This window comes from Taurulus bubalis (assembly GCF_910589615.1).
Source record: "Taurulus bubalis genome assembly, chromosome: 12".
NCBI lineage: Eukaryota > Metazoa > Chordata > Actinopteri > Perciformes > Cottidae > Taurulus > Taurulus bubalis.
In genome coordinates this window covers 26,216,114-26,231,124 of record NC_136600.1, presented here as the reverse complement: position 1 = coordinate 26,231,124, position 15,011 = coordinate 26,216,114, and the positions used below count along the sequence as shown (strand labels likewise).

Below are 15,011 nucleotides of genomic sequence, written 5' to 3'. Positions count from 1 at the left end.
GTGTAGGACTTCTTGGTGATGTGGACGTTCTTGGCTCGGTACGACTGCCTCCTCCTCTTGTAGTCCCTCATCTCCGCCATCAGCTCCAGGTGAGTCTTCGGCGCGTTCTGATCTTCATCTACACAATAAACACACACGCGTGTTACGCACGCACGCACACACACACACACGCACACACACACACACGCACACACACACACACACACACACACACACACACACACACACACACACACACACACACACACACACACACACACACACAGCTGGAGGTTTGGTGTCCTCACCCTTCTGCAGTTTGGACACCAGGTCCACGTAGAGGTCCTCGTTGCCGCCGGCGACCGCCTCCCCTCTCTGCACCGCGTGCTCGTACAGAGCCAGCCGGTCGGCCACGGTGAGGTCGCACACGGCGCGCTTATGGTTCTGAGGAACGTCCACCGGCTGGCCGGAGTACTGGCCTGGAGGGGGGGGGGTACATGGATGTATGTAAAAATATATATATATATATATATATATATATATATATATATATATATATATATATATATATATATATATATATATATATATATATATATATATATATTATTCCATGTGTCCAACTATTTGAACGAACTGACTGTCCTGAGAACAAGCGATCAGCTGAACACTGAGTTAGAACTAAATAACCCTCCAGCGACATCTAGTGGCTGGTCTTTGCGTGTGAGAGTAAAGGTTCTGATAATTATGCTATTATTTCAGCTCTTCAGAGGATCTCTCACTCACACACTCACACACACACACACACACACACACACACACACACACCTTGCCAGAAGACTCCTTCCATCCTCATCAGAGGAGCAGCAGCCCTCGCCTGCAGGATCACTTGGTGCTGCGTGGCTTTGTCTGCATGAAGGAAACGAGAAGACAGCGTTTAACTTCCATATTTAAATAAACATTATTATTTAATCGCTTTTCGGGGAGAGTTTCATCCTGTAGTGAAAACTTTATCAAAGAGAAATGGTATTTTTTAATATATATATATATATATATATATACAGAGAGAGAGAGAGAGAGAGAGAGAATACACAGATATACAGTTTTTGTTGTGTTCTTTAAACATATCTTGACATGATGAATAGACAGTATACTGAAGGAGGACTCACCCATCATGAAGCTGCTGACGCTGCTGCTCTCATAACACACAGAAGGGTCACACATCTCCGCCTGCAGAGGAGATGACACTTATTGTAGTGTGAGTGAGTGTGTGTGTGTCCGTGTGTGTGTGTGTGTGTAAGAGAGTGAGTGTGTGTGTAAGAGTGTGTGTGTGTGTGTGTGTGTGTGTAAGAGAGTGAGTGTGTGTGTGTGTGTGTATGTGTGTGTGTGTGTGTGTAAGAGAGTGAGTGTGTGTGTAAGTGTGTGTGTGTGTGTGTGTAAGACAGTGAGTGTGTGTGTGTGTGTGTAAGAGAGTGAGTGTGTGTGTGTAAGAGTGTGTGTGTGTGTCTGTGTGAAAGAGAGTGAGTGTGTGTGTGTGTGTAAGACAGTGAGTGTGTGTGTGTGTGCGTGTGTGTAAGAGAGTGAGTGTGTGTGTGTAAGACAGTGAGTGTGTGTGAGTGTGTGTGTGTGTGTGTGTGTGTGTGTAAGAGAGTGAGTATGTGTGTAAGAGTTTGTGTGTGTGTAAGAGAGTGAGTGTGTGTGTAAGAGTGTGTGTGTAAGAGTGTGTGTGTAAGAGTGAGTGTGTAAGAGTGAGTGTGTGTGTGTAAGAGTGTGTGTGTAAGAGTGTGTGTGTAAGAGAGTGAGTGTGTGTAAGAGAGTGAGTGTGTGTGTAAGAGTGTGTGTGTAAGAGAGTGAGTGTGTGTGTAAGAGTGTGTGTGTAAGAGTTTGTGTGTGTGTAAGAGAGTGAGTGTGTGTGTAAGAGTGTGTGTGTAAGAGTGTGTGTGTAAGAGAGTGAGTGTGTGTGTAAGAGTGTGTGTGTAAGAGTTTGTGTGTGTGTAAGAGAGTGAGTGTGTGTGTAAGAGTGTGTGTGTAAGAGTGTGTGTGTAAGAGAGTGAGTGTGTGTGTAAGAGTGTGTGTGTAAGAGTTTGTGTGTGTGTAAGAGAGTGAGTGTGCGGACAAGAGAGAATGTGTGTGTGTGTGTGTGTGTGTGTGTGTGTGTGTGCAAGAGTGTAAGTAAGTGAGTAAGTGTATGTGCATATGTGTGTGTGTATGCGTGTGTGTGTGTGTGTGTGTGTGTGTGTGTGTGTGTGTGTGTGTGTGTCACCTCCTCCTCAGCAGTGTAGCCCATCCTCCTAAGGCTGCAGGAGGCTTTGTGTCTCTCCATGCTCCTCACTGGGACTCTGTGGTTGTTGTCATAGGGACACTGCTCCATCGCCTCCTGCAGCAGCAGCAACAACAACAAGGGAAAATAAATCACTTGTTATTTTACTTTTAGACGACATTAAACCTTAAATCATCGCTCCATATATACATGTACATATATAACATAATATACATAGATATATGTACATTACCCGGTTGGACTTGTAGTCCATGGACCATCCCAGCGCTTCAAACATGGCGTCCAGCTGCTTCCGGGCTTCCTCCGTGAAGTCGTTGAGCTCCTTCAGGCGCTGCCGCCGCGCATGCGCGCTCTGCGTCTCCGAGGACTCCGACATGTCGAGGGTTCCGGTCCCGATCCTAGAGGTGTACGGAGAAGCGGGCTCCAGGTCGTCTGTGTTCTGTTTTCACTGCGCTCGAGGCCGCCATCTTCTGCGCGACCTGATGACGTCAGCCACGGGGTTGGCGGTAGAACAGAAGCGATGCATGCTGGTAATTGTAGTCCACTATTATGTTATATTATGTTATGTTATATTATATTATGTTATGTTATATTATATTATATTATGTTATGTTATGCTATATTATATTATGTTATGTTACACTATATTATGTTATGTTATGTCATATTATATAATATTATGTTATGTTATATAATATTATGTTATGTTATATTATATTATGTTATGTTATATTATGTTATGCTATATTATATTATGTTATGTTATATTATATTACGTTATGTTATGTTATATTATATTATGTTATGTTATATTATGTTATGTTATATTCTATTATGTTATGTTGTGCTATATTATATTATGTTATGTTATATTATATTATGTTATGTTATATTATATTATATTATGTTATGTTATGCTATATTATATTATGTTACGTTATATTATATTATGTTATGTTATGTTATATTATATTATGTTATGTTATGCTATATTATATTATGTGATGTTATGTTATATTACGTTATATTATATTATGTTATGTTATGCTATATTATATTATGTTATGTTATATTATATTATGTTATGCTATGCTATATTATATTATGTGATGTTATGTTATATTACGTTATGTTATATTTTGTTATGTTATGTTATGTTATATTATGTTATGCTATATTATATTATGTTATGTTATGTTATATTATATTATGTTATGCTATATTATATTATGTTATGTTATGTTATATTATATTATGTTATATTATATTATGTTATGTTATGTTATATTATATTATGTTATGTTATATTATATTATGTTGTGTTATGCTATATTATATTATGTTATGTTATGTTATATTATATTATGTTATGTTGTGCTATATTATATTATGTTATGTTATGCTATATTATATTATGTTATATTATATTATATTATGTTATATTATATTATGTTATGTTATGCTATATTATATTATGTTACATTATATTATGTTATGTTATATTATATTATGTTATGCTATATTATATTCCCATTAATTATATTTGTATCAACTATTTTTATTGTTTTGTCTTCTGTTGTAAGTCTTATTAATGACAGTTGTATTTATAAAAAAAAATATCAAAGACACACTTACACAACAATAGTGATGTTTTTTACAAATTAGTTTTTGACAAATATGTAAATAAAAGCTGTGTACAGACAGAACAGCACATCTGGGCTTCTTGCATCAGCATGTTTATGTCCTCTGTTGAGAAGAGAGAGGACGTGAATCACACTGTAACTCCACTCCAACCACCAGTAGATATGTCCTTCACTGTATAGATTAGAGCTGCAGGATGGAGGCCAAAGGTACTGAGTCGTCCCCCACCAACGAGATCCTGCATAGGTAACTTGTTTAATTGATGATTTAGTAACCATGTGGAACTCTCATCCGCCCTCGACCCATAAAATAAAACGTTGGTGAGTCAAACTGGTTCACCGAGTCAAACCGGTTCCCCTCAGACCAACAGGAACATTCATCTTCTCATCAAACAAACAACAGGCAGGCAGCTGGAAGGCAGACGATGTTTAAAAAATACTTTTCATTTTTAAAAGAATATTGTGTCTGCAGTAGCTCCTAAAGGTCTTCTGAGAGGGACCGGCAGGAATGAAATACTTCTAGGATCAAATTGACAAGTATTAATCTTAAAACCTGTCAAACTTCTATCTATCTATCTTAACCATCATTATTCTGTATTTATGTCAATTAATTTCGTTAAGTACTGCACTTAAGTACATTAGTTACACAAGTGGAGGTACTTTTCATGCTACTTCACGATATAATACTATATACTAACTATTATACTAATACTAACTATTTTGATAAATGGTCCTTTCATATTTCATCATAGTGTCAATGTTGTTCATTGTGTTAATAATAATACTGTTAATAATGATAATGTATTTTTGATAATGTTAATATATTAGTAATAATGTTGAGGTTTGGACTAAACAAACATTATAACGTTGTCTCTTTGGGCAATATTTTCACAATTTTTACAAACAATAAGATTATGCAGATTAATCTATAATGAAAATAATCATAGTTAGTAGATCATCTACAGCAGTAATATATTTTACTTTTATATTCGCAATAATAATCTAATTTATAATAGACATTAGAGGGGACATTTCTACTTGTCCTGCTTACACTTAAAGTGCAGTAACATTTTAAATACTTGCATCAGAGTATTTCCAACGCACGGTATCAGTAGCTGTACTTCAGTACAGTATCTGAATACTTCCTCCGCCGTCAGATCAGATTTCATTCAGTCTTATTGTTTTTCATTGTCGTAAAAAGCTTTTGGAGCCAGCTGCGATCCCATTGGTCGACCTGAGGTCACGAGGTCACTCGCTGCCAATCAGAACGCAGAAAAGGAAACGGGACGTTTAACAGCCATCCGGAGGAGCCAACATCTTCTGTCTTCTTCCTCCCGGAGTCTGGTCGCTTCACCCCCGGGTTACATCTACATGTGGACCCGCCTCGTCGTTTCAGGCTAATTAAAACAGATTTTTGGATCCTCTCATCTTTCTGGTTTTTTGTTTGTTTAGTTCGTGGTTCGTTTTGCAGACACGCCCCTCTGGAGTTACGAGCAGAACCCGCGCTACTCTACGCGACATTACGCTACATTTGTTACACTTGTCCCGGTGTCCCGTGCATTTACAGATGGCCTATCCCGGATACGGCGCCGCCGCCGGTGGAGTCGCGGTAAGAAAGCGTTAACTTGTCATGAAATATCGGTTTGCAGGCGAATACGACCACCGACCCGGGACAGACCCGGGCTGAAGAATGCGGAAGTGGGTCTCGATATCCGAATACACAGCAGTATATAAAGTATTATCTTGAAGTGTAACAACACCTCAGAAGGTAATTGTTGATTATGTATCGATTTGGAAATAACTAAAGGTATTTAACAAATGTAGTGCAGTTAAAAGTCCAATATTTGACATATGTAGTAAAATATAATCAGTGAAGTAACTAAAGCCGTCAGATGCATGTCAGAATATAAATTAAAATGTGTAACAATATCTATTTTGTTTTCTAGGAAACTTTCTAGCTATTTGCTTTAAACTCTTGTTTCACCAAATGATTTAGCATTGAAGTGTGTGTGTGTGTGTGTGTGTGTGTGTGTGTGTGTGTGTGTGTGTGTGTGTGTGTGTGTGTGTGTGTGTGTAGGAAGGGTGTGTGTGTGTGTCTGTAAGAAGAGTGAGTGTGTGTGTGTGTGTGTGTGTGTGTGTGTGTGTGTGTGTGTCTGTAGGAAGAGTGTGTGTGTGTGTGTGTCTGTAGGAAGGGTGTGTGTGTCTGTAGGAAGAGTGTGTGTGTGTGTGTGTGTGTGTCTGTAGGAAGGGTGTGTGTGTCTGTAGGAAGAGTGTGTGTGTGTGTGTGTGTGTGTGTGTGTGTGTGTGTGTGTGTGTGTGTGTCTGTAGGAAGGGTGTGTGTCTGTGTCTGTAAGAAGAGTGTGTGTGTGTGTGTGTGTGTGTGTGTGTGTGTCTGTAGGAAGAGTGTGTGTGTGTGTGTGTGTCTGTAGGAAGGGTGTGTGTGTGTGTAGGAAGAGTGTGTGTGTGTGTCTGTAGGAAGGGTGTGTGTGTGTCTGTAGGAAGAGTGTGTGTGTGTGTGTGTGTGTGTGTGTCTGTAGGAAGGGTGTGTGTGTCTGTAGGAAGAGTGGTGTGTGTGGTGTGTGTGTGTGTGTGTGTGTGTGTGTGTGTGTCTGTAGGAAGGGTGTGTGTGTGTGTGTGTGTGTGTGTGTGTGTGTGTGTGTGCGTGTGTGTGTGTGTCTGTAGGAAGGGTGTGTGTGTGTGTAGGAAGAGTGTGTGTGTGTGTCTGTAGGAAGGGTGTGTGTGTCTGTAGGAAGAGTGTGTGTGTGTGTGTGTGTGTGTGTGTCTGTAGGAAGGGTGTGTGTGTCTGTAGGAAGAGTGTGTGTGTGTGTGTGTGTGTGTGTGTGTGTCTGTAGGAAGGGTGTGTGTGTGTGTGTGTGTGTGTGTGTGTGTGTGTGTGTGTGTGTGTGTGTGTCTTCTCGCCCAGATGGACTCTGTAACTCATGGTGTTGATTATCTACGAGTGAAGGAGACTTTAGTGCTGATAATGTGACACTTATGGGTCTGAGATCAGTTAGGACTCAAAAGTTGCACAAACCACAGACGTGGTTCTCAGTTAGTCAACAGGAACACATTTACAAAAGAGCAACAAAACAAACCGCTTCCTGAACATCATCATCACGTAAACTCACTTCGTTTGACATTTTGAGATCGTGTGCGTTTCCCCCGTTCACTCAGGGAAAGTGTGTGCTCTAGAAGTTTATATGTTTTGGAAGAAGTATTCAGATCCTGGAGTAAAAGTAGAAATACCACAGTGTGAAAATACTCTACCGCAAGTGAAAGTCCTGCATTCAATTCATATTCTGGTGGCTTTTTATTTAAAATATGAAGTTTATCAAGCTTCAAGAGCTGGCTGTCAGATAAACGTAGTGGAGTAAAAAGTGGAAGTGTGAAGTTACATAAAAGAGGAAATGTTCAGGTAAAGTACCTCCAATGTTGAGCTTCACACAGGACAGGAAGTCCGTATGCACTATTAAACAGTTTAGGCTGGTGGGCTCTTTAGCACAGCAGCGTAAGTGTTATTCCTGCACGTTAACCGTTTATTTAGTTTATTTTAATATTCAAATCAAATCAAATGCTGTCATGAGGGATAGAAAGAGAGAGACAGAAGCTCGAATCCCGGCTCGACAAGGGACAGGTGCGCGGCGAGCCAGCGGGACACCGTGAGGGTCCAGCCGCGTCTCAGACCACCAGCCCACCGCGCTGGGCTCGGACACACGGGTCACCCTCCAGCCTCGAGCAGAGTACACCTCCGCGGAGGAACATGACCTGGTGCTAAACTAGGAAGTCAGAATATGTTCCCAAAACCTCACAACCACAAAAATAACGAAACAGTAAAATAAGTCACCAAGCAACACGAGATCCGACCGTCACACACGGCCCGGTTCTCCAGAGAGGGACTACCTGGGTTATCTTAGGCTTAAACTTCTTATTCTCTTCCGAATTTCAACTCGGACATCCCTTCATTTTTGAGGGGCTGAAGCCCTGAGCTTTCTTGCACCCCCGTGCTGTGTTACTTCTCCTTTTTTAACCTGCAGTCTTATCAGCCTTGTTTCCACTCATCCTCTCAGTCCTCACACACACACACACGTTACAAATCAACTTTTTATCATCGCTTTAATACAAAGGTCATTGAAGAGGCACCATAGTTTAATTTTTCTAAATTCATATTTAACACTGGCCAAGCATTGATTATATGTCAAGAGTATCTCCAGTACACCGTACTCTTATGCAAAAGTGGATCACGGTCTCACCCAGACCCGCTCCTCGTTGACCCGGAGCATCACTAGATTATGGCATTATATATCATATTAAGGAAAATAAAACAAATACCCATCGTTTTTACCCTGTAAAGAGAATCAAACCTTTCTGGTCACGAGAACACACGTTCCTGTGACCCTTTGACCTAAACGTCTAATTTATGGCCCTCTGACCCCTGTGAGGATCCGGTAGGTCAGCTTCTCCGCCGCCTGGTTCACTAACGGGTCAAATCAGACATTTCAACGGCCTGTTCGCTCTCGACTGTTAAGACTATAGGAGCCCATACACTACTTCTGCTTTACGTTTGTCTCAGGCTGAGGCCTGCTCACCGCAGGGCTGTGCTCTAGGTTGTGTTCTCTGACACCATATAGGGACCTTTTTTCTTTGTGTTGAAGCTGGTAGTCAGGGCTCCACGTTGATCAGAGATTCACACCAAAATGACAGGTTGTCCAACAGCACACTTGGATGAACGTCCATCTTTAGAGCTTAAGTTGTAATAACCGATCAATCATCTCCCACTAACAGTTACTAACACTCCACTTAACTATCTTGCAGACGTTGTTCTCTCTCTGTCTCTCTGTGTGCAGCAGGACCCTCTCTACGGATACTTTACAGCTGTAGCTGGACAGGTAACCCCCCCTCCCCCCCATGCTTCTCTCATTGTGCAGACTGCTGTTGTCTAACTGTACTTCCCGTGTCCTTGAACATGTGACAGGATGGACAGATCTCACCCGACGAGCTGCAGCGCTGCCTCACGCAGTCCGGCATCTCGGGAACGTACCAACGTAAGAGCACCAGACTGCTTTGAAGTATGCACCTGTTAGCCTCATGCTAGTGTACACAGTACACAGAGGCCTGTTATCCTCATGCTAGTGTACACAGTACACAGCGGCCTGTTATCCTCATGCTAGTGTACACAGTACACAGTGGCCTGTTAGCCTCATGCTAGTGTACACAGTACACAGCGGCCTGTTAGCCTCATGCTAGTGTACACAGTACACAGCGGCCTGTTATCCTCATGCTAGTGTACACAGTACACAGTGGCCTGTTAGCCTCATGCTAGTGTACGCAGCACACAGTGGCCTGTTAGCCTCATGCTAGTGTACGCAGAACACAGCGGCCTGTTAGCCTCATGCTAGTGTACAGAGCACACAGTGGCCTGTTAGCCTCATGCTAGTGTACACAGTACACAGCGGCCTGTTAGCCTCATGCTAGTGTACAGAGCACACAGTGGCCTGTTAGCCTCATGCTAGTGTACACAGTACACAGCGGCCTGTTAACCTCATGCTAGTGTACAGAACACACAGCGGCCTGTTAGCATCATGCTAGTTCTATTTATTATATTATATACTTATTATATACATATCAGCGGTGCAGATTTGTCAGATTATTTATCAATAATAATAGTGTTCATTCTGTTTCTCTTTCACAGCCTTCAGTTTGGAGACCTGCAGACTGATGATCGGCATGCTGGATGTATCCTTCAGGAGACAGAATATACTGAAATGATTGGCTTCAGGTTGCTGGTATTGTGCATGCTGGCTCACTAAAGCTGAGTTCATACTCGCCTTAGTGACTGTCACAAGTGATAAAGTGATAAAAACACTATTTACTTGTTTAGTGGTTATACAAAGAGGGACAATCCGTATTAAAATGCTTTAAAAATCTACATTTGAGTAAATATTTAACAGCCAAATTAAGTAGTTTACAGGATATTCAACCTTTTGTTTCTTTATAACACATTGTATACTTTACTTGTTTGTTTACACGGTTTGTTTCAAAGTTCATAAAGTACTTTATGAATATGAGATAAATTAGTTTACAAATGAATTATAATCCCTCCAACGCGATTATGAATAAAGCTTCAGACGTTGAACAGAAGTAGCAGATGAATAGCAGTAACACCTGTGTGCAAATTCTAGACCCTGGTTAGAGGGGCAAGAGCCGAGAGTTTTGTTTCGCGAATATTCTCAACGTTTTTAGTGTGAACGCAGCATTAGACTTTGCCGTGATTTAAGGTCTTGACTTCCTCATGCGTTCATGATCATCTCCTGCTCGTCAGCGGAGAAAAAAGTGGCTTGTCCTTTGAGTTTATTTGCCATTGTACTGTTAGAAGATCATGGCCTCTGTGTTCGGTCCCCCCCCCCCCCCCCCCCCTCTTTTGAAGCAGACGGACACGCGCAATTATCCAGATGACTGAATTAACGAGACCGTTTGAGCACGGATCAGCTTTGGAGAAACCGAGTTAGCTTGATGTCAATCATCGTGGTAATTTAAGCTGGATAATAGGACATTTGATCGACTTTGTTGAACCACGTACGAGGAATGGGGCCCAGTTGTGTTGAGTTGTGTTGACTTGAGTTCATTTGTGTTAGTTGTTTGAGTTATGTTGTGTCCTTGACGGTGTCGCCTCAGAATGACCATAGCAACAGCATGGGCTTCAACGAGTTCAAGGTGCTATGGCAGGCCCTGAACGGCTGGAAGTCCACCTTCATGTCCTATGATCGGGACCGCAGTGGGACGGTGGAGGGCCACGAGATGCAGCACGCCTTGAGCTCCATGGGTACTGGCCCTTTAACTCTGATACCTCCATGGGTACTGGCCCTTTAACTCTGAAACTCTGATACCTCCATTGGTATTGGCCCTTTAACTGTGATTCTTCCATGGGTACTGGCCCTTTAACTCTGATACTTCCATTGGTACTGGCCCTTTAACTCTGATACCTCCATGGGTACTGGCCCTTTAACTCTGATACTTCCATTGGTACTGGCCCTTTAACTCTGATACTTCCATTGGTATTGGCCCTTTAACTGTGAATCCTCCATGGGTACTGGTGCTTTCACTGTGATACCTCCATGGGTACTGTCTCTTTAACTGTGATACCTCCATGGGTACTGGCCCTTTAACTCTGATACTTCCATTGGTACTGGCCCTTTAACTCTGATACCTCCATGGGTACTGTCTCTTTAACTGTGATACCTCCATGGGTACTGGCCCTTTAACTCTGATACTTCCATTGGTACTGGCCCTTTAACTCTGATACTTCCATTGGTACTGGCCCTTTAACTCTGATACCTCCGTGGGTACTGTCTCTTTAACTCTGATGCCTCCATGGGTACTGTCTCTTTAACTGTGATACCTCCATGGGTACTGGCCCTTTAACTCTGATACTTCCATTGGTACTGGCCCTTTAACTGTGATACCTCCATGGGTACTGGCCCTTTAACTCTGATACTTCCATTGGTACTGGCCCTTTAACTCTGATACTTCCATTGGTACTGGCCCTTTAACTCTGATACCTCCGTGGGTACTGTCTCTTTAACTCTGATGCCTCCATGGGTACTAGCCCTTTAACTGTGATACCTCCATGGTACTGGCCCTTTAAAGAGATGTTTAGTTACATGACATAATTCTGAAGACTCTACAGGTGAATAGAGTCAAAACATGAACTCATAGATATCACCATGAAACTTCACCACTTCATCACTAACATTAAGAGGAAGATTTATTGTGTTACAAGTTTTGTGAAATGTTATGTTTAAATATACAAATGAGGCATTATGTAATGGTGAATTTTGGAAAAAGAAGTAAAATAAACTCCATAATATGTATTTGGGATGGGTTTTTTTCTACGCGTCTTAAAGGAGTAAATTAGACCTACATCTCTCAATTCACCAGTGCATGAAAAACAAAGTTTTGAACCTGAAGCGTCTCGCTTTAATCTGTAAAGGCAGATACACGTTATGTACAGCTGTCAGGGTTTGCAGAGTAAAAGCAAATATCAGGGAGCGGCTCTCAGTTCTTTCTCGTGTTCCCATGCAGGTTTTAACCTGAGCCCTCAGGCCATGGGCATCATCCTGAAGCGCCACGGCATAAACGGCAGAATTGGGTTTGACGAATTCGTGGGCTGTTGCACAAAACTCCGTGCCCTGACGGGTGAGGAGAAGAATAAAAACCTGCATGAAGTCTGAGAGCGTTTAAATAAAAACACCAAAGTTTGGGCAATGAACAAAGTCATGAACAATGAAAGTATTATTTTTGAATTTTTTTTCAGATCAATTCCAACGCAGAGACGTGAGCCGAACTGGCATGGCTTCATTTAACTATGACGATGTAAGTTTCCACAACTTTCCTAAAGCTTCGCTGTCTCTCCTGCTATCAAGCGATAGCCAACCTGAGTCCATCACACCTGCACAGGTGGACGGCTGCTTGAACTCAACAACTGAATATTTAACATGGATAGAAAGCTTGACTTTAGCGCTGAGGTTCAGGATAACAAACTTTAGCTGTTCATGTTTACGACAAGTAAATAGTGTCACGACTAGCTTTTAAACATTTGCTTCCAATTTTCTCTTTACTTTTTAAAAGAAGGCTGTGAAACCGTTTCTTTCAGAGATGCACCACCTTGTTTTTGAGACTTTACAGAGACATATCGAGCCTCTGCCATCTACTAAATTTAAAGAAAAAGTTGTATTTAATCATAAACGAGCCGCGACAGTTTATAAGCCGCTGCTGCTACTACCCGCGTCCCCGCTGCCCGAGTCGGGTGTCGAGCCGGGGCTGGTCCCGCTAACTTCAGGGGTTGTCGGGGAGCTAGCTGCTGCAGCGCTGACCACATTTTTTAGTTTGTGTTGAATTTTCAGTGTTGTTTACTTGAGCTCAAACAGTGCATGGTAGCACCCAAGGAGGCGCGATGGAAAGCAGGTTTTACGGCGAGGGAACGACGAGCGCTAACAACGGACGCTAGCTAGCTCGTGAGCTAACGACGAGCGCTAACAGCGGGCGCTAGTTAGCTCGAGAGCTAGCGCGGACCTGTTTTTGAAGGCGCATGAGATGCAAATGGTGCCAAAGTTTGTGGGACTTCCACAACGTGTACAAAGCAGAAATAGTGGACACATTTTGTTTTTTACATTTAGCAGCTAAAGAGAGATGGTGGAGCACAAACTGGAGCTAAAAGGGCAGAGGATAGTACACCTGTGTTCATCAGGTGGACACAGACATCACTCCAATTGATAATCCTGCTGTTGGATGATATACGATGGAGTCGTACAATAACATCCATGTCTCTCTAGTTCATCCAGGTCACCATGGACATATGAAGAAGAAGGGACTCATCAGAGCGGACACGCCGGCCCTTCTCATAGAATAACAGAATGTATACTTCCAATGTGTATTTTTTTGTATTATTGCTAAATCATTAAAAACGGATTTAAATGTCACATTCCATTTTACGGTGAACTTTAATGTGCATTGTAACAAACTGATATGACTATAATAACCTGTGTGCCAGTGGACCTATTGAGCTGCATGTAAGAAACCAATAAACATGTTCAACTCAAACCGGTTTACTTTATTTACTTTCCATGCTTGCTTTTAAATCAACGGGGACCGATCCAGCATAGACAGATACGGGAGTAGGGGATATGAAGCACGTCGGAAAAATTAAGAAAACATGAGAACACCAGAACACATGGATAACTTCGTCAAGCTACTAAGCTAGCATATCAAGCTAAGTCAACATCGCCACCCACGGACGCCGGACTGCGTCAAAGACGGCACAAAACGAGCTGTTGGAAGGCATGCTGTCAGTTATTATATGATATGTAACACAATTTGTGTTCTTGCTTTAGAAACTGTTTGTCAATCAATGTTGTTGTTTTTGTTCCATGTGTTTTACCTGCGTTAAGATGAGGTGCTTTTATTTTGAAGGCGGCTCGCGTTAAAAAGGAAGTCTCATTTTATGTCAAAATTTACTGAAAATATGGCCATTTTTTTAATACAAATTAGAAACAGCAACGGTATTATCACTCCGCGGAAGAGGCACAAGGTTAGTTAAAGTTGTAATAACTGTGTATGATTTAAGGAAATTGTCGTTTTTGTGCCTTTGTACACAGCTCTTACGTTGGTTTTGGGAATTTATCAATACATTTGAAATCATCAGTCAAGTGCAGGACTATCTTTCGGAGGGGTATGTGACATGATATATCTTAATATACTGAATAAGATGTCCTTATTATGTCAAAGTGTAGGAATAAATGTTAAATATTTAACTGAAAAGTAGTAATGCGTGATACCTTTTTTTTTGCATTGAATCATATGGGGATGTTTGCTGAAATTGATGAGATGGCCCTACCAAAAAAAACATCAAAAGCACTGATTGCTTTTGTATAAAGTTAATCAATTGCTGGTCTTTAACATACATATTTAAGGTACGGTTTAAAGCTATCTAAAAAAATATATATATTTTTTTTACATATTTTCACAGCCTTATTGTAACATGTATTCTTACCAGTAGCAGCTCAAAACCATATAATTTACAGTTTTTTAATAAAGTAATAACATTCATAGTGAGTTAATTGAATTAAGTTCAGCTTATTGGTTCTGCCCTCCACAACGTTCCCAATTTCTCATGTGGCCCCTTGGGAAAATGAATTGCCCACCCCTGGTTTAGCATAACTGTCATAATAATCCATATGTACTTGCATTACTTCGAAAGTGTCTTCAACCGCGACCGCCTCCACTCCAACTACCATGTTCCTCCTCACTGCATGAAGCAAACACACTTTTTATTGGTTCTCGCTGTAGTGCAACACTACGTTACCGATTAAGAGAACACCAACCTACTTTTAGGCCCTTTCCTCGAACATGTCATCCCCAAACTAAAAAGAGTGTATCTCTGCAACCACTAGGGCTATTTGAATAATGTTGGTGTTATAATAAAAGGTACACATGTGAGATTTTGTTCAGATGTGTAAATATCAGTTTATATGTTACTGGTTAAGAGTAAATGAAGATGACACACAGAAAGAAATGAAAAGGTTTCAGGTCCGCCTATAAAAAAAATCATAGCCCCA

General features: G+C 41.4%; 2 protein-coding genes across 3 annotated transcripts in view; one reads left to right on the top strand and one right to left on the bottom strand.

The window, feature by feature from the left end:
- The window catches only part of snrnp48 (small nuclear ribonucleoprotein 48 (U11/U12)), a 6,897-nt gene extending 4,202 nt beyond the window's left edge, over positions 1-2,695 (bottom strand). Inside the window, exons 1-6 of the mRNA XM_079227582.1 lie at positions 2,493-2,695; positions 2,243-2,356; positions 1,149-1,209; positions 808-888; positions 288-458; positions 1-118 (exon numbers count right to left, since the gene is read on the bottom strand). The exon at positions 1-118 is cut by the window's left edge and continues 4 nt beyond it. Of these exons, the coding sequence (XP_079083708.1) occupies positions 1-118; positions 288-458; positions 808-888; positions 1,149-1,209; positions 2,243-2,356; positions 2,493-2,636 (689 nt within the window). The 5' untranslated portion in view covers positions 2,637-2,695. The remainder of the gene's footprint in view (positions 119-287; positions 459-807; positions 889-1,148; positions 1,210-2,242; positions 2,357-2,492) is intronic.
- A 2,523-nt stretch (positions 2,696-5,218) lies between these two features.
- On the top strand, positions 5,219-13,491 carry LOC306744818 (sorcin-like). 2 transcript variants are annotated; one of them, XM_079227507.1, is made up of 8 exons: positions 5,219-5,509; positions 8,748-8,786; positions 8,873-8,942; positions 9,590-9,633; positions 10,573-10,720; positions 11,980-12,093; positions 12,212-12,270; positions 13,230-13,491. In XM_079227507.1, the coding sequence occupies exons 1-8, from the start codon at positions 5,468-5,470 to the stop codon at positions 13,254-13,256; spliced, it is 543 nt and encodes a 180-aa protein (XP_079083633.1). In that variant the 5' UTR covers positions 5,219-5,467; the 3' UTR covers positions 13,257-13,491. The 2 variants fall into 2 exon arrangements, with proteins under 2 accessions (XP_079083633.1, XP_079083632.1); XM_079227506.1 differs by having other exon boundaries at positions 8,745-8,786.
- Positions 13,492-15,011: the final 1,520 nt, after the last annotated feature.

Excerpts from the sequence above, each read along its gene's own strand:
- LOC306744818 (XM_079227506.1), top strand. The coding sequence starts at position 5,468 with ATGGCCTATCCCGGATACGGCGCCGCCGCCGGTGGAGTCGCG. Across the intron at positions 5,510-8,744 it reads CCGCCGCCGGTGGAGTCGCG|CAGGACCCTCTCTACGGATA; the intron begins GTAAGAAAGCGT and ends CTCTGTGTGCAG. Across the intron at positions 9,634-10,572 it reads TGATGATCGGCATGCTGGAT|AATGACCATAGCAACAGCAT; the intron begins GTATCCTTCAGG and ends GTGTCGCCTCAG.